Here is a 19,831-nt window from a genome sequence, read left to right on the forward strand (position 1 = left end):
TTGAAAATGTAACTATTAAATTTCTGTTTAAAAATTTAATTATTTGGATGAAAACCCTTAATTTTAGGTTATATTTAACTGTTCTTTATTTAAAATAAAAATATGTTGTGATTGAAATATCAACTATTAACATTTTTGTAGGCAATTAATTTCTTTTGTTAAAAAAAAATCATCTACTTCGTAAAAAATTCCAAAATTTGATTAAAAAGTCATTTTTTTAGTTGAAGATTTTCATTTTACTTAAAAAATTTTAAAAATTGAACCATTTTTTTTTAAATCGTTGTTTTTTCGTTTAAAATGAATTTTTCAAATAAAAATTTAACTATTTCAGTTGGATATTAATAATCCTTTTTTTTTAGTTGATAATTCAATTAATTAATTTAAAAAATAATCTATAAAGTTAAAAAATCGTCTATTTCTCTAAAAATTTGAATTATTTTGTTAAAATTTCATTTTTTTCCTGAAACATTAATTTTTTTGATTGAAAATGTAACTATTAAATTTCTGTTTAAAAATTTAACTAATCGGATGAAAACCCTTAGTTTTTGGTTATATTTAACTGCTCTATATTTAAAATAAAAATCTGTTTTGACTGAAATATCAATTATTAACATTTTTTTGGGCAATTAATTTCCATTGTTAAAAAAAAATCATCTACGTCGTAAAAAATTTCAAAATTTGGTTAGAAAATAATTTTTTTCGTTGAAAATTAAACTATTTTGATGAAAAATCTTTCTTTTTTTCGTTAAAAATTGATTTTTCAAATAAAAATTGAACTATTTCAGTTGAATATTAACAATTTTACTTGGAAATCCGTCTCTTTGACTAAAAATTGAATAATTCCATTTTTTTTAACATTTAACTTTTTTTTTAGTTAAAAATTCAACTACTTAGTTAAAAAATTATCTACTAAGTTAAAAATTCGTCCCTTTCTCTAGAAAATTGAACTTTCTTGTTGAAAATTCAACATTTTTGAGAGTTATTTCTCCCTCGGTCACCCAGAAACTTAAATTAATAAAGGAAAATTAAATTTGTTTACATACCAAAGGTACGCAATCAGTATTTGTGAGCATTGCCTTCACTTTGTCATCCATGCTTGCGTGATACAATAATCCAAGAATTGTCGACTTGCTTTTTATTTCGCCCTGTGCAAGAAATTTCACCAATTTCGGCAATAAACCGGCTCTTATCATTTTGCTCCTCATTTTTGTATCAAATGAGAGATTATACAAAAGTTTCATTGTGCACAAAAGCAGATCCGGATTGTTATTTTGAAGCAACTTTGGTAATTTTTCCACTACATTTTCCTCTCCCTGTTAATAAAATATAAAATTATTGTCAATATTTTGAAACTATATTAAAAGAGATTTCGAAAATTTATTTGAAATTACCATCAGTTCCTTGTTTTCACGGAATATGGATAATTTTTTGAGAAAAGTGACAACCAAGATTAATAAATCGCTGTTAAACCTGTCGAGGGTTTTCACGAGCATTCCAATAACGTTTTTCTTTCGCATTTTCCTTTCAACTTCTGTGTTCTCGGCAATATTTAGCAGAAGATAGAACGCAACTAAAAAGATAAATGTTTAAATTTTTTATCGGTTTTTTTAATTTGTTTTTCAGAATTTTCGAGAATTTCTTAAATCGCAATTTTCAAATGAGGAATTTTCATTCTAAAGATTTATTTCTAAAAGAGAAAATTTAAATTTTATATGATTCTTTAATAATAAAGGCAACAATGAGGTTTTTATTAAATATAAGGAATTTTCTGCACCATCAATTTAGCAAATCAAAATTTCCAAATATGTAATTTTATTTGGGGATAAAATATTTTTCGAAATGTTAAAAAAAAAACTTTCAGAAGTTTTTTAGAAGTTATTATAACATTAACAAATAATTTTTAATTTGATAAAGTTTCAATAATTTTCAACACAATTGATTTATTCATCAAAAAAATATTTTAATACAATAATAATAATATTTTCATTAAGAATTAAAAAAGATTTCAAAATATTAAAAATTATAACCTAAAGTTTCTGAAAAGAATGTAAAAGATTTGAAAGCAAAATTTTTTTATTTTACAAGGTAAAACTTAAAGGCTTAAAATAAATTTAAAACAAAATGTAGATTTTTGAAGATTTTAGGACAAATATTTAGAAGATTTTTAAAAATTGTGAAAACTTTCAAGAGAATTTTGTAATTTTTCATAATTTTTACCAAAATTCAACACATTTAAAAAGATATTTAAAAGTTTTTAAAAAATAACATAAAAATTTTAAAGAATTCAAAAAACTGAAGACAAAATGGAGATATTTGAACATTTCGAATTAAAATTGTAACGTTTTTTTTTAAGATTTTGAAAAGTAATGAAAAAAAATTTTAAAATACCTCCGAAAATTTATAAAATATTTTTTTATTTTTTTCAAGCGTCAAGAAGACCTAAATATTTTTTAAACGAATCAAATTTTTCCTTACTTCTTGTACAATCTCTTAAAATAGAAAAAATTTCTTGAAAATTTTGTAGATACTTTTTCGATATATCTGAAATTTTCAAAAATTGCTTTAAATTTCAATTTTGCATTATAATCTGCTTGAAATATTTTTTTTTCGTTTTTGCAAAATTTAAATTCTTATAGATTTCAAACAGAAATTAAATGATAAAATTCATGGAAAAATTTGAAATGATTTCTAGTTTGAAAAAGTTAAGTTTCAAAGAAAATTTAATTTTAATAAATTTTAAATTTAATAAATTAAATTTTATTAACTGAATATTTAAATATTCTAATTTGGGTTAAAAATTGATATTTTTTTGAGTTAAAAATTCATGAATTTTCTTTAAAAAATCGACTTTTTTATATCAAATTAATCCTTTTAGTTTAAAATTCCATTATTTGGTAGAAAATATAATAAATTTTTTAAGAATTCGTCTTTTTTAAAGAAAACAAATTTTTTGTTAAAAATGCAAGTGTGTTGTTGAAAACTAGTCTTTTTTCATCATATTCAACTGTATTTTATTAAAAATGAAAACATAATTTTTTAAGCTGAATATTTAAATATTCAAATTTTATTTAAAAATTGATATTTTTTAGGTGGAAATTCAGGAATTTTAATTAAAAAATCATCTCTTTTTTATAGAAAACTAATTTACTTGTTTAAAATGTTATTTTTTTGGTAGAAAATATACAACATTTTTTAAAAATTCTTCTTTTTTGAAAGAAAATAATCTTGTGTAGTTAAAAATAAAACCATATAGTTAAAAATTAATCTGTTTTAGTTAAGGGTTCAAGTATTTTATTAAAATTAATTTTTTTCGATATATTCAAATGTTTTTTTATTAAAAATGAAAATACTTTTTGGTTCAAATATCAAATATTACATTTTTGGTTGAAAATTAATATTTCCAGGTTGAAAATACAACATTTTCTGTCTAGCAGAAGATGGTAGAAAATTCATCTTTTTTATTGAAAATTAATTTTTTAACTAAATATTTAAATATTCTAATTCTAGATTAAAATTAGTCTTTTTTAAAATCAAAATTCATTAATTTTCTTTTAAAATCGCCTTTTTGATAGAAAATTAATCCTCTTAAAAAATTTTTTTTTGGTAGAAAATATATGAAATTTGTTAAAAATTAATCTTTTGTGGAAGAAAGACAATTTTTTGTTTAAAATGTAGAACATTTATTTTCTTTTTATTGTCAATTAAATTTTTGTAACTAAATATTTGAATTTTTATAATAAAATAGTATTTTTTATGTTTAATTAATAATTTTTCTTTGAAAATCGTATTTTTTGAAGAAAATAAAATTTTTGTTGTTAAAAATGCATCGGTATTGTTGAAAATTAGTCTTTTTTCGTTCTATTCAACTGTATTTTATTTAAAATAAAAAGTTTTTTGGTTTAAATGTCACATATTGAATTTTTTTTGGCAAAAAATAATAGTTAAAGGTTAAAAATTCAATTTTTTGTTCAGAATTCGTCTGTTTGGTTTGAAAATTCAATACTCTTGCAGAACACTCATTTTCTTTTTATTTAAAATTAATTTTTTTAACTGAATATTTAAATATTCAAATTTAATTTGAATATTGATCTTTTTCACGTCAAAATTCATGAATTTTAATTTAAAAGTCTTCTTTTTTATAGAAAATTAATTCTCTTGTTAACATTTTTTTTTGTTAGAAAATATTTACAATTTTTTAAGAATTTTTTTTTAAAGAAAATAATTTTGTGTTGTTAAAAATAAAACCATATAGTTAAAAATGAATATTTTTTGATATATTTAACTGTTTTTTATTAAAAATGAAAATACTTTTTGGTTCAAATATCAAATTTTTTGCTAAAAATTAATATTTCCATGTTGAAAATACAACTTTTTTTGTCTGATAGAAGATTAATCTTATATGGTTATATTCAGCTGTATTTTATTTAAAATTATTGAATTTTTTGGTGAAAATTATTATTTTCAAATTGAAAATTCAAATTTTTTGTAGAAAATTCATCTATTTAATTAAAAAATTGAAAAATTTTTGTAGAAAATTTATTTTATTTTCATTATCAACTAACTTTTTAAACTAAATATATAAATATTCGAATTTTTGTAAAAAAAATTAGTATTTTTTATGTGAAAATACATAAATTTCCTTTGAAAATCTTATTTTTTGGAAGAAAATAACTTTTTTGTTAAAAATACAACTGTATTGTTAAAAATTAGTTTTTTTATATTCAACTGTTTTATTTGAAATAAAAAAAATTTTGGTTCAAATATCGCCTATTACATTTTTTGGTGAAAATTAATATTTTCAGGTTGAAAGTTCAGTATTCTTGCAGAACATTTATTTTATTTTTATTAAAATTATGTTTTTTAACTGAATATTTAAATATTCGAATTTTGGTTGAAAGGTGATATTTTTTAGCTGAAAATTCACGAATTTCAATTTAAAAATCGTCTTTTTTTATAAAAAGTTAACTTCCTTGGCTTAAAATTTTATTTTTTTATAGAAAATATATGCATTTTTTTAACAATTCGTCTTTTTTAGAAGAAAATAAATTTTTTGGTTGTTAAAAATGCAACTGCATTTTATTTAAAATAATTTTTTTTATATCACCTATTGCATTTTCAGGTTGAAAATTCAGTATTCTTGCAGAACATTTATTTACTTTTTGTTAAAATTATGTTTTTTAACTGAAAATTTAAATATTCGAATTTTGGGTTGAAAAGTGATATTTTTTAGCTGAAAATTCATGAATTTCAATTTAAAAATCGTCTTTTTTTTATAAAAAATTAATTCCCTTGGTTAAATTTTTTTTTTATAAAATATATGCATTTTTTAACAATTCATCTTTTTTAGAAGAAAATAAATTTGTTGTTGTTGAAAATGCAACTGTATTGTTCAAAATTAGTCTTTTTTTTTTTATTTTCAACTGTATTTTATTTAAAATTACATTTTTTTTGTTTAAATATCACCTATTACATTTTCAGGTTGAAAATTCAGCATTCTTGTTAAATATTTATTTTCTTTTTATTTACAACTAATTTTTTTTTAACTAAATATTGAAATATTCGAATTTTGGTTGAAGTGATATTTTTTAGCTGAAAATTCATTAATTTTCTTTTAAAATCGTCTTTTTGATAGAAAGTTAATCCCCCTTGGTTTAAAATTTTATTTTTTTATAGAAAATATATGCATTTTTTAACAATTCGACTTTTTTTAGAAGAAAATAAATTTGTTGTTGTTAAAAATGCAACGGTATTGTTGAAAATTAGTCTTTTCTTTTATTTTCAACTGTATTTTATTTAAAATATATTTTTTTTTTAATATCACCTATTATATTTTCAGGTTGAAAATTTAGTATTCTTGTAGAATATTTATTTTCTTTTTATTTACAACTAATTTTTTTTAACTAAATATTTAAATATTCGAATTTGGGTTGAAAAGTGATATTTTTTAGCTGAATATTCATGAATTTCAATTTAAAAATCGTCTTTTTTTTACAAAAAATTAAGTCCCTTGGTGTAAAATTTTATTTTTTTATAGAAAATATATGAATTTTCTTAAAAATTCGTTTTTTTTCTAACAAATAATTTTTTGTTACAAATGCAACTATATTGTTAAAAATTAGTATTTTTTCGTTATATTCATCTGTATTTTATTTAAGATAAAAACATTTTTGGTTCAAACATCATCTATTACATTTTTTTTGTGAACAAAATAATTTTCTTTTTATTTAAAATTAATTTTTTAAACTAAATATTTAAATATTTAAATTTTATTGGAAAATTGATCATTTTTAGGTGAAAATTCATAAATTTCAATTAAAAAATCGTCTTTTTTATAGAAAATTAATTCTCTTGTTTAAAATTTTTTTTGGTAGAAAATATATAAAATTTCTTCTTTTCTAAAAGAAAATAATTTTTTGTTGTTGAAAATAAAACCATACAGTTAAAAATTAAGGGATCAAGTATTTTATTAAACATTAATATTTTTTGATATATTCAAATGTTTTTTATTAAAAATAAAAATACTTTTTGGTTCAAAAACCAAATATTAAATTTTTTGTTGAAAATTAATTTTTTTAAACTAAATATTGAAATATTCTAATCCTTGATAAAAATTGGTATTTTTAAAATGAAAATTCATTAATTTTCTTTTAAAATTGTCTTTTTGATAGAAAGTTAATCCCCCCTGGTTTAAAATTTTATTTTTTGATAGAAAATTTATGCATTTTTTTATCAATTCGCCTTTTTTAGACGAAAATAAATTTGTTGTTATTAAAAATGCAACGGTATTGTTGAAAATTAGTCTTTTTTATTTTCAACTGTATTTTATTTAAAATAAAAACATTTTTGTTTTAAACATCACCTATTACATTTTTTTGGTGAAAAAAATTTATTTTATTTTTATTTAAAATTAATTTTTTAAACTAAATATTTAAATATTCAAATTTTATTGAAAAATTATCATTTTTAGGTCAAAATTCATAAATTTTAATTAAAAAATCGTCTTTTTTTATAGAAAATTAATTCTCTTGTTACATTTTTTTTAAACGTTAATATTTTTCGATATATTCAAATGTTTTTTATTAAAAATAAAAATACTTTTTGTTTTCAAAAACCAAATATTACATTTTTTGTTGAAAATTAGTTTTTTTAAACTAAATATTGAAATATTCTAATCCTGGATAAAAATTGGTATTTTATCAAATGAAAATTCATTAATTTTCTTTTAAAATCGTCTTTTTGATAGAAAGTTAATCCCCCTTGGTTTTAAATTTTATTTTTTTATAGAAAATATATGCGTTTTTTTTTAAATTCGACTTTTTTAGAAGAAAACAAATTTGTTGTTAAAAATGCAACGGTATTGTTGAAAATTATTCTTTTTTTATTTTCAACTGTATTTTATTTAAAATAAAAACATTTTTGTTTTAAACATCACCTATTACATTTTTTTGGTGAAAAAAATTTATTTTCTTTGTATTTAAAACTAATTTTTTAAACTGAATATTTAAATATTAATTTTATTTATAAATTGATATTTTTTAGGTCGAAATTCATGAATTCTAATTAAAAAATCGTCTTTTTTATAGAAAATTAATTCTCTTGTTAAATTTTTTTTTAAACATTAATATTTTTCGATATATTTAAATGTTTTTTATTAAAAATAAAAATACTTTTTGGTTCAAAAACCAAATATTACATTTTTTGTTGAAAATTAATTTCTTTAACCTAAATATTGAAATATTCTAATCCTGGATAAAAATTGGTATTTTTTCAAATGAAAATTCATTAATTTTCTTTTAAAATCATCTTCTTGAAAACAATTCTTTTTCTTATTATCGACAATTAATTTTTTTAACTGAACATTTAAATATTTGATTTTTGTTTGATAATTGAAAATTTTAATGTGAAAATTCATCAATTTTCTTTAAAAATCGTCTCTTTTTTAATAGAAAATTAATCCTCTTGATTTAAAATTTCATTATTTGGTAAAACATGTATTAATTTTGTAAATAATTCGTCTTTTTTGGAAGAAAATAAATTTTTTGTTAAAAATGCAACCGTATAGTTGAAAAATAAACTGTTTTAGTTGAGAATTCAAATATATTGTTGAAAATTCATCTTTGTCGGTTATATTAAACTGTATTTTATTTTAAAAAAATATTTTCAGCCTGAAAATTAATACTTTCAGGTTGTAAATTAAATTGCTTTGAAAAAAATTCGTCTCTTTGGTTTGAAAATTCCACAACTTCCTCGAGAATTCAACTATTTTGTGGAACATTTATGTAATCTGTTGAAAATTCTTTTTTTTTCGGAGGAAGTTCAAAAATATTTTTTTTTTTATAGAAAAATAAAGAAATAGAAAATTAGGAGACAATTGTTAGATTATATATTAAAACTTATAATTTTGTAAAAGCTGTTATTTTTTTCTATTAAGACTCACCTCTCAGTAATTGTTCTTGTTTTTTCGTGAGGCTCTTAAATTTTTTTCGATTTTTCTCCAAGTCGTCTTTTAGACGCTTCACTTCGCTTTCGGAAACTTTGAGCGAAACATCGTCCTTAAATATTCTCGTCTCAAACTCGAGGGGACCATCCGAATTCCAAATATCGTCGAGGATTTTTATTTTTTTATCACAAATGTCACCATTTCCGGCGGGAAAAAGTAAGAGGCCTGTATTGCTTTCGAAATGCCGACGGTGTTTTTCCATGTCTTCTTTCCACTGGTCGTATCGATGCAGTTCGAAATCGATAATGTCCATACAGAGAGAACCAATCTGTGCAAAAAAATTTTCGAAAAAGAGAAAATAAAAAATTTATAAGTGAAAGTACTAAAAGAAACCATTTTTATTTAAACTATTATTATTAAAATTCCTATTTATTTGGGTGGTGAAAAAAAAGAAAAAAAAAATTATTCCTTTTTGTTTCAAAATCTTTTCAGAATTTTTTAGGAATTAAAAAATATATATATATATTCAGATTTCTTTCGAGTCCATTTTTTTAAAAAACAATTTTTCAAATTGTGAATTTTATAAATGATTAGGCACGACTGAAAAATCCTGAAAAATAAAATTCCCGATACTGTAAAATTCTCGATTAATCAAATTCGCGAATAATAAAATTGCCGAAAAATAAAAAAACCGAATTGGAAAATTCCCGAATAATAAAATTGGCGACAGAAAATTGCCGATTTATAAAATATCCGAATTGGAAAATTCCCGAATTTTAACAATTAGAATTTTTTATAAATATATTTTATTGATTACAAATACAACAATAAGACATTAGTTTCAAAAATGATTTTTAACATTTAAAATTTCGAAGCTTATTTCTTGAATTTAAAATAGCAATAATTTTAAATAAAATATTTCTAGGTAACGCATGTTTTTTAATGTTCACAGTATTTGAAAAAATCCAAAAACGTTCGCAAAAATAAAATTTTTAATTAATATATATACATATATTACTTTAAAATTCAATTTTTGCTAACGCTTTTTGTATTTTTTTTTTAATTCTATGGACATTTTCAATAAAAGCGTCAAAATGTGAGTCATTATTTTTTCTTTCTATGTAGAATTACATTTTTGTATCGTCTTAAAAAAACATGCGTTACCTAGAAGTATTTTATTTAAAATTATTGCTATTTTTAATTCAAAAAATAAGCTTCGAAATTTTAAATGTTAAAAATAATTTTTGAAACTAATACTTTATTGTTGTATTTGTAATCAAAAAAATATATTTATAAAAAATTCTAATTGTTAAAATTCGGGAATTTTCCAATTCGGATATTTTATAAATCGGCAATTATCTGTCGGGAATTTTATTGTTCGGGAATTTTCCAATTAGGCAATATTATAAACTGTCGTAAATTTTATTATTCCGGAATATTCCAATTCGGGAATTTTATAATTCTAAAATTTTATTATACGAGAATTTCAATATTCGGGAATTTTCCAATTCGGTATTTTTATTTTTCGGCAATTTTATTACTGGCGAATTTTATTTTTCGGCAATTTTCCAATTCGGTATTTTTATTTTTCGGTAATTTTATTATTCGTGTATTTTATTATTTGGGAATTTTCCAAATCGGTATTTTTATTTTTCGGCAATTTTATTATTCGCGAATTTTCTGATTCGGGAATTTTACTGTGTCGGGAATTTTATTTTTCGGGATTTTTGAGTCGTCCCAATGATTATATCATTCAGTTTTTAATGCTTAATTCGAAAATCTTTCACTTTAAAAATGTTTCATTTTAGATTTTTAATTTTCAAAAGCACATATTTTAATTTAAAGAATTTTAAAATGCAGTTTTAAAGGCTTAAAAAATTCGAAGATTTTTTATTTAAAAAAAAACAGGGTGGACGCCAGACAGGGAAACCAGGAATTTTATGAATTTTCAGAAGAAAAATCTACCCTTTTTTTGTTTGAAAATTGATACTTTTTACTTGGAAATTCGCTTCTTTTTGTAAAGTAATTTTTTGGCTCAAAATTCATCATTTTCATTCAAACTTGAACTATTTTGTTAATAATTAATTTTTAACGGTAAATTTAAATATCCTATTTATGGTTCAAAATTCATATTTTTTAATTAAAAATTTTATTATTTGGTTGAAAATTTATGCATTTCGTTTTTTTTTTGGTAATAAATTGATTTTTTAGTTGAAAATTGATCGCTTGAGTTGAAAACTTAAATGTTTTGTTAAAAATTGGTTTTCTTTTGTTAAAAATTATTATTATTTTTTTAATATAATATTTTTGACTGCAAATTTAATTTTTCTATTTTTACTTGAAAATGTCTCGTTTTTTTAAGTTAAAATTTCATTGTAAATGAATTTTTTTGTTATAATTGCATCACTTTGGTTGAAAATTTAACTATTTTATTAAAAACTCGACATTTTGATGTAAATTAATTTTTTAGCTGACAATTTAACTTCTATTTTTTGTTAAAAATACTCTTAAAATTTCAACAATTTGGTTGAAAATGACACCTTTTGGTTAAAAATGTAACAGTGCTGTTGAAAATTATTTTTTTAATTTAAAAATTCAACTATTCTATTTTTGATTAAAAACTGATCGTTTAAATAATAATTTAAGTGCTGTTTTAGGATTAAAACAAATAAAAATTTAAAACTTCTAAATATATTTTAAAATTAATCGAAATTTTCCTACGATTTTTGAAAATTCATTTCTTTTGTCGAAAATTTAAATACTAGGTGGAAAACTCTTTTAAAAATTTCAATTGATTGAATAATGGATGTATTTTCTAAAAATTATTCTTGTTCTTTGAAGATTCATTTCTTTGATTGAAAATTATTTTTTTTTTACGAAAAATGTAACTAACCTATTATTTGTCGAAAATTCATCTTTTGCTTAAAAATTGAACTATTTGGTTAAAAATTCATCTACTTTGTGGAAAAAATGTCTTTTTTTTATAGAAAATTCATCTTTTGTGTTGAAAATTATACTATTGGATTAAAAATGCTTTTTTTTTTGTTGAAAATTAATTCCTTCAGTTAAAAATTTATTTACTTGTTCAGAATTTATTATATTTTATTTAAAAGTATCACATTTTTTTATTTATTAAAAATGATCACTTTGTTGGTTGAAAATTCATTTCCTCTTTTTGAAAATTTAATTATTAAGTGGAAAACTGTTTTAAAATTGGTAATTTAGTGAATAATACATGTATTTTTAAAAAATTAATCTTGTTATTTGAAAATTCATTTTCTTTGATTGAAAATTAATTTTTTAACGAAAAATGTAACTACTTTGTTATTTGTCGAAAATTAATTCTTTTTATAGAGATTTCATCTTCTTGGTTTAAAATGCATCTGTTTGGTTGGAAATTTAACTATTTGGTTAAAAATTCATCTATTTTGTTGAAAAATTGGGTTTTTTTTAGAAAATTTATTTTTTGGGTTAAAAATTCATTATTTTGGTCGAAGATTCATGATTTGCTCAAAAATTATTTTTTTTTTGCTGAAAAGTAATTTTTTGACTGAAAATGTAGGTATGCCATTTCTGTTAGAAAATTGATCTTTTTTAGTTGAAAATTACATTCTTGTCTTTTTTCGCTTGAAAATTCAATTATTTTGGTAAAAATTGCAATTTTTTGTACTGATTTTAGCCATTAAAAATGTAAACGTGCGCTTTACTATTTTCAACTTCAAAATAAATCCATAATAATATATTCAGAATTAAAGGTATTTATTAAATAAAAAATATTGTGAATCTAAATTATTTAATTTTTATCCCACTTAATTTGAAATTTCTTAGTGTAGAAAAACTTTTAAACTTTTAGCGTTACAATTTTTATTGTTATATTTAAAAAGTGTTTAATTTATAAGTGAAATTGTTAAATTTCGACGCATAAATAATATTTGAACGCTTATTATTTTGAGAAAAAATTTAAGTAATTTTAAGAGATATTTAGAAGTTTTGAAAAGATTTAAAATTAATTAAAAACTCGAAATTATTTCAAGTAATTTAAACGAAGTTTCTTAAGATTTTTTCCAGAACTTCTAAATATATTTTAAAATTAATCGAAATTTTCCTACAATTTTTTTAAATCCTGCAAATTAAAAAAAAATCCTTGAAATCTTCGATAATTTTTCAAAGTGAAAAATCATTTTCAATTTTCCTAAGAATCTTAAGAAAATTTTTTATTCTTTTGAAGTCTTTCACAATTCTTAAAAAAATTCTAAACTTTTTGTTTGAAATTCTACAAAAATCTACTTTTTTTTTAATTCGGCTGTAAGTATTAGAAATTATTTCAAGTTATAAATTTAATTCAAATCTTTTTAAAACTTTTAGATATCTCTTAAAATTACTCTAATATTTAAAAAATAATAATTGTTCTATTATTATTTATAAATTCAAATTACATTTTCTTAATTCGTAGGATTTTCTAAAAGTTATAGAAAAAATTCAATTCATTTTGAGATATATTTAAAAGTTCCGAAAACAAAATTGAAAAATTATTTTGAATTTGGAAAAATTTAAAGCCACTTCTAGATTTGTCAAGTTCTTGAAATAAAATTTTAAAGGATGCCTAAACGATTTAAAATTAAAATAATTTAACTTCTAATTTAAGAACTGTTGAGTTGAAAAAATTATTTTTCAATTTTTAATGCGTCTGGCTTAAAATGACTTAAAATAATATAATTTTGAAAATCTTTAAATTGTTCTTAAATTTTATTCTAAGTGAAAAATGTTTGCGAACCGTGAATTATTTCACTCAGATTTTTCAACAAATTTAAAAAATATATTAACGCGTTTTATAAGAACATTTTTGCTAAAAAAAAAGTTTATTTTGTTTTAATTGCCACTGTTCATTAATTTTTTAAATTTGGCATACAGAAAAATGCATATACTGCAAATTAGAAAATTCATTAACAGGCAATAAATACAATAGTAAAAAATTGTTTTTTGTCCAAAATCTGAGTGATGTATTTCACTGAAAATGAAATAATTGATGTATTCCAAAGTAAAAAAATACCATAAACACAGAATTTTGAAAAAAAAATATTTTCCAAAAATAGACTTAAGAGATTACTAAATATTTTTTTCCGTAAATCTTCTCTTCGTAGAAAATTCGTGTATTTCACTGAATATTCAAATATTTGATGTAAAAGTAACTCTTTTGTTGAAAATTCTTATTTTCTGGTTGAAAAATTAAACAAATTTCGTCTCTTTTAAAAAATATTTATTTCTTTTTGTTTGAAAATATAACTAATTTTTTTGAGACTGAAATTCTTATGTCAAAAATTTATCTTTTTGGTTTAAAATTCATATATTCCTGCTAAAAATTCATCATTTTATTTGAAAATTCATCGCTTAGTTTAACATTTTTTTTTAGTGAAAAATTGATTTTCTTAACTGACAATTTAACTGGTCTATTTTTGTTGTTGAAAATTTACCTTTTTTAGTTCAAATTGCATTGCTTTGGTTGAAAATGTAACGATTCTCTTGAAATTTAATTTTTTTGCCTGGAAAATTCATGCGTTTTGTTTTAAATTTCGTATTGAAAATTAATTTTTTTAACGAAAAATTGAACTGTTCTGGTTTTGGTAGAAAATTGATATTATTTACTTGAAAATTCAACTATTTGGTTGGGAACTTAAGCGTTTCATTAAGAATTCGTTTTTTTGGCAGATAAATTTTTTGGTTCAAAATTAATCACTATGGTTGGTTTTTTTTTAAATAAATTTTTTAACTACAAATTTAACTATTCTATTTTTCGTTAAAAATTTGCCTTTTTTAGTTGAAAATTTATTGTTTTGTTTGAAAATATAAATGTTATCTTGAAATTTATATTCTTTTTTTGTTTGAAAATTGATATATTTTACTTGGAAATTCGCTTCTTTTTGTAAAGTAATTTTTTGGCTCAAAATTTATCATTTTCATTCAAACTTGAACTTTTTGTCAATAATTAATTTTTAACGGTAAATTTAAATATCCTATTTTTGGTTCAAAAATTGATATTTTTTATTAAAAATTTAATTATTTGGTTGAAAATTTATACATTTCGTTTAAAATTTCGTTTTTTTTTTGTACAAAATTAATTTTTTAGTTGAAAATTGATCGCTTGAGTTGAAAACTTAAATGTTTTGTTAAAAATTTGTTTTCTTTTGTTGAAAATTATTATTTTTTTTTTTTTAATATAATATTTTTGACTGGAAATTTAATTATTCTATTTTTACTTGAAAATGTATCGTTTTTTTTTAGTTGAAATTTGATTGTAAATGAATTTTTTTGATATAATTGCATCACTTTGGTTGAAAATTTAACTAGTTTGTTGAAAACTCGACATTTTGATTGAAAATTAATTTTTTAGCTGAAAATTTAACTTCTATTTTTTATTAAAAATACACTTGAAATTTCAAAAATTCAACAATTTGGTTGAAAATTAATCTTTTTGGTTAAAAATGTAACAGTTCTGTTGAAAATTATTTGTTTAATTTAAAAATTCAACTATTATATTTTTTATTAAAAACTGATCGTTTTTAGTTGAAAATTCATCACTTTGATTAAAATTCGTTCTTTGTATTGATTTGAAAATTAATTTTCAACTTCAAATTTATCTTCCATTTTTGGTTGAAAATTAATCTTTTTAGTTGAAAATTCACATATTTTGTTAAAAATTAATATTTTCGGTTTAAAAATGTAATGATTTTATTGAAAATTAATATTTTCCACTTAAATTTTAACTATTCTATTTTAGTTTAAAAATGGATTTTTTCTACTTAAAAATTCAAGTAATTAACTGAAAATTTATGTATTTTATCATTGTATTTTTTAATAAAAAAATAATCTTCTCAGTTAAAAATTTATCTTTTTGTTTGGAACTAGAACTATTTTTCTCAAAATTTATTTATTCTTGTTTGAAAATTCTTTTTTTTTAATCGAAAATTTATATTTAATTATTGTCGAAAACTCATCTGTTTTGTTTAAAAATTGAACTATATTTGGGTGAAAATTAATTTGTTTCGTGAAAATTCGTCTTTTTTTGGAAAAAAATAATTTTTTTAATTTAGCTATTCCAATTTTGGTTAAAAACGGCTCTCTTTTAGTTAAAAATTTAAATAATTAGTAGAAAATGTACGTATTTTATTAAAGATTAATCTTTTTAATAGAAAAATAATATTCTTAGTAAACAAAATTTTTCTTGTTTGAAGATTCATTTTCTTTAATCGAAAGTTTAACTTTCATTATTGGCGAAAACTCATATTTTTTAATCAAAAATTCCACTATATTTGGTTAAAAATTAATTTCTTTTTTGAAAATTCGTCTTTTTTAATTAAAAATTAATAATTTGTGTTAAAAAATTCAACTATATGTAGTTGAAAATTCGTCTTTTGTTTAATTCTTTAACTGTCAATTTAACTATTGCATTTTAGTTAAAAAATGGACCTTTTCTACTTAAAATTTCAACTAGTAGATTAAAAATGTATGTATTCTATTAAAAATGTGTACTTTTTATAGAAAAATTATCTTCTTAGTTCAAAATTTATCTCTTTTGTTAAAAATTCGTCATTTTTGGTAGAAAATAATTTTTTTCGATCGAAAATTTGAATATTTAAAGTATTTTGCCTGTGAATTTTCAAGTAAAAATATACATTTTTCACAAAAAAAAAAAAGAAGAGTTAAATTTTACGTTAAAAAAAATTAAATTTCAAGAGAATCGTTACATTTTCAACCAAAAAAGGAAGTTAAATTTTCAGCTAAAAAATTAATTTTCAAACAAAAGAGAAAAAAAAAGAATTTTCAACGAAATGCATGAATTTTCAACCAAATAAATAAATTTTTAATTTAAAAATATCAATTTTCAACCAAAAATAGGATAATTAAATTTTCCGTTAAAAATTAATTTAAAAAAACAATAGTTAAATTTTCAGTTGAAAATATTAATTTTTAACAAAATCATTACACTTATAAACCAAAAATATTAATTTTTAACAAAACATGTGAATTTTCAACTAAAAAGATTAATTTTCAACCAAAAATGGAAGATAAATTTGCAGTTAAAATTAATTTTCAAAACAATACAAAGAACGAATTTTAATCAAAGTGATGAATTTTCAAGAAAAAAATTAATATATTACCAAAAAAGACGCATTTTCAACAAAACATGAATTTTGAACCAAATAGTCCAATTTTCAACTAAAAAAATATTTTTCAACAGCACTGTTACATTTTTAATCGAAAAGATTCATTTTCAACCAAATCGTTGAATTGTTGAAATTTCAAGAGTATTTTTAGCAAAAAATAGAAGTTAAATTTTCAGCTAAAAAATTAATTTTCAATCAAAATGTCGAGTTTTCAACAAAATAGTTAAATTTTCAACCAAAGTGATGCAATAATATCAAAAAATTTCATTTACAATGAAATTTCAACTTAAAAAAAACGATAAATTTTCAAGTAAAAATAGAATAATTAAATTTGCAGTTAAAAATATTATATTTAAACCAAAAAAATTAGTTTTCAACAAAAGAAAACAAATTTTTAACAAAACATTTAAGTTTTCAACTCAAGCGATCAATTTTCAACTAAAGAATCAATTCATTACCAAAAAAAAAAAACGAAATTTTCAACGAAATGCATAAATTTTCAAGCAAATAATTAAATCTTTAATTAAAAAATATCAAATTTGAAACAAAAATAGGATATTTAAATTTACCGTTAAAAATTAGTTATTATCAAAATAATTCAAGTTTGAATGAAAATGATGAATTTTTAACCAAAAAATTAATTTTCAAAACAAGAAAAAAATAATAATTTTCAACAAAATATGTATATATATTCTTTATCAAAGCGATGCAGTTTTAACCAAAAAATTTATTTACTGAAAAAATGCATTTTCAACAAAATGCATGAATTTTCCACCAAATAGTTTAATTTTCAAGTAAAACATAACAATTTTTAACCAAAAATAGATCAGTTACGTTTTCCCGAGAAAAAATTTAATTTTAAGAGAATCGTTACATTTTAAACAAAAATAATGAAATTTAAACTAAAAAAACGATCAATTTTGAAGGAAAAATTAATTTATTACAAAAAAAAGCGAATTTTTCAACGAAATGCATGAATTTTCAACCAAATAAATGAATTTTTTATTTCAAAATATCAATTTTCAATCAAAAATAGGATATTTAAATTTTCCGTTAAAAATTAATTAAAAATAAAGTTAAATTTTCAGTTAAAAATATTAAATTTCAACAAAATTTTCAAACGAAAAATATGAATTTTTAACAAAATATGTGAATTATTTACTAAAAAGATTCATTTTCAACCAAAAATGGAAGTTAAATTTGCAGCTAAAAATTAATTTTCAAAACAAAACAAAAAACGAATTTTAATTAAATTGATGAATTTTCAAGAAAAAAATTATATATTACCAAAAAAAGACGCAGTTTCAACAAAACACGAATTTTGAAACAAAAACTCTAATTTTCAACCAAATTGTTGAATTTTCAAGTAAAAATATAAATTTTCAACAAAAAATAGAATTAAATTTTCCCTTAAAAAAAATGAAATTTTAAGAGAATCGTTACATTTTAAACAAAAATAATGAAATTTAAACTAAAAAAACGATTAATTTTCAAGTAAAAATTAATTTATTGCAAAAAAAAACGAAATTTTTAACGAAATGCATGAATTTTCAAACAAATAAATGAATTTTTAATTTAAAAATATAAATTTTCAATTAAAAATATTAACTTTCAACAAAATCATTACATTTTCAAACGAAAAATATGAATTTTTAACAAAATATGTGAATTATTTACTAAAAAGATTAATTTTCAACCAAAAATGGAAGTTAAATTTGCAGCTAAAAATTAATTTTCAAAACAAAACAAAAAACGAATTTTAATTAAAGTGATGAATTTTCAAGAAAAAAAATGATATATTATCAAAAAAAAGACGGAGTTTCAACAAAACACGAATTTTGAAACAAATACTCTAATTTTCAACCAAATTGTTGAATTTTCAAGTAAAAATATAAATTTTCAACAAAAAATAGAGTTAAATTTTCCCTTAAAAAAATTAAATTTCAAGAGAATTGTTAAATTTTAAAACAGAAAAGGAAATTCTCAACGAAATTCATGAATTTTTAATTCAAAAATATCAATTTTGAACCAAAAATAGGATATTTAAATTTTCCGTTAAAGATTAATTTTTAACGTAATAGTTAAATTTTAAATGAAAATGATGGATTTTTAACCAAAAAATTAATTTAAAAAAAGAAGCGAATTTCCAAGTAAAAAATATTAATTTTCAAAGAAAAAAAGAATTTAAATTTCAAGAGAATCTTTATATTTTCAAACAAAATAATAAATTTTCAACTAAAAAAGGCAAATTTTTAACAAAAAAATGGAATAGTCTGTTTTCGATTCAGTTCAGAAAATGTATTTTTTTTTTCTCTGAAAAATTTAAAACATTTTATGCACTGATTAAAAGGGCGAAAATTGAGTAATTTTCAAAAAAAAATTCAACTTACCCTGTATTCCAGAACGATATTGTGAAACCGAGTATAAGTTGAAAAGCAAAAAAATATATAAATAATATTCGTAGAAAGCTCAATACTTCGTCGCCAATCTTCCCTCAAAACTCTCGCTAAAGCGCTTAATAACGATTCTGAAAATAAAAAATATAATAAGTTAATTTGTTCTAAAAAATAGTCGGTTTTTGGCAGAATAAAACTAATTAATTACCATTTTTCGCGAGTTCTAACAAATTATCGGGCACTCTCGCTAATTGTAAAATTAGCGAAGAACCTTTCACTTTCTCTGGAATTTCTTCGTAGAGAAATTCAATATAGCTATCAATATTACTGATAACAGCTCTTTCTGAGCTGCTATTTTCATTATTTATGGAATTTGTCGAAGTTGGTCTTGGTGGCTGTGAATTGCTTTCGTACCCTAAAAATTAAAAAAAAAAGAGGGAAAAATTCGTCTGGAATTTATAATTAAGTATTAAAAAACATTCAAATTTTTGTTTAAATATTGTACCGTCATTGTTTGATCGCCGATTTTGTAGATAATAAATAAGCTGCTCCACTTCGTGCAATTTCGATTCGTGAATTAAGGAACATTTTTCAATGACTTCTTTAGCCAATAAGGCTACATTTGTGTCGGCATTTAAACTTTTCAGTCTAATTATTTTTTGACATTCCTGTTAAGACAATAGAGATTTATGTAACTCTCGTTTGGAGCAAATAAACAAATGATCAAATTCTTAGAGTTAGGAATTTTCGATGGGAAAATTAACAACAATTGTCGTCCTCAAAAGAAATTTTCGAAAAATGGAAATAAATTTTTCCATTTTTTAAATTGTTCT

The 19,831-nt window shown here is 20.0% G+C and overlaps 1 protein-coding gene across 1 annotated transcript in view; it reads right to left on the minus strand.

The window, feature by feature from the left end:
* LOC117181983 (kinesin-associated protein 3-like) overlaps nucleotides 1-19,831 on the minus strand; it is a 44,915-nt gene that overhangs the window by 11,022 nt on the left and 14,062 nt on the right. Inside the window, exons 3-8 of the mRNA XM_033375004.1 lie at nucleotides 19,504-19,666; nucleotides 19,207-19,413; nucleotides 18,993-19,129; nucleotides 8,438-8,768; nucleotides 1,392-1,570; nucleotides 1,044-1,313 (exon numbers count right to left, since the gene is read on the minus strand). Coding sequence (XP_033230895.1) covers nucleotides 1,044-1,313; nucleotides 1,392-1,570; nucleotides 8,438-8,768; nucleotides 18,993-19,129; nucleotides 19,207-19,413; nucleotides 19,504-19,666 — 1,287 coding nt within the window. The remainder of the gene's footprint in view (nucleotides 1-1,043; nucleotides 1,314-1,391; nucleotides 1,571-8,437; nucleotides 8,769-18,992; nucleotides 19,130-19,206; nucleotides 19,414-19,503; nucleotides 19,667-19,831) is intronic.

The sequence above is a fragment of the Belonocnema kinseyi genome, chromosome 10, assembly GCF_010883055.1.
Source record: "Belonocnema kinseyi isolate 2016_QV_RU_SX_M_011 chromosome 10, B_treatae_v1, whole genome shotgun sequence".
NCBI classification, from domain to species: domain Eukaryota; kingdom Metazoa; phylum Arthropoda; class Insecta; order Hymenoptera; family Cynipidae; genus Belonocnema; species Belonocnema kinseyi.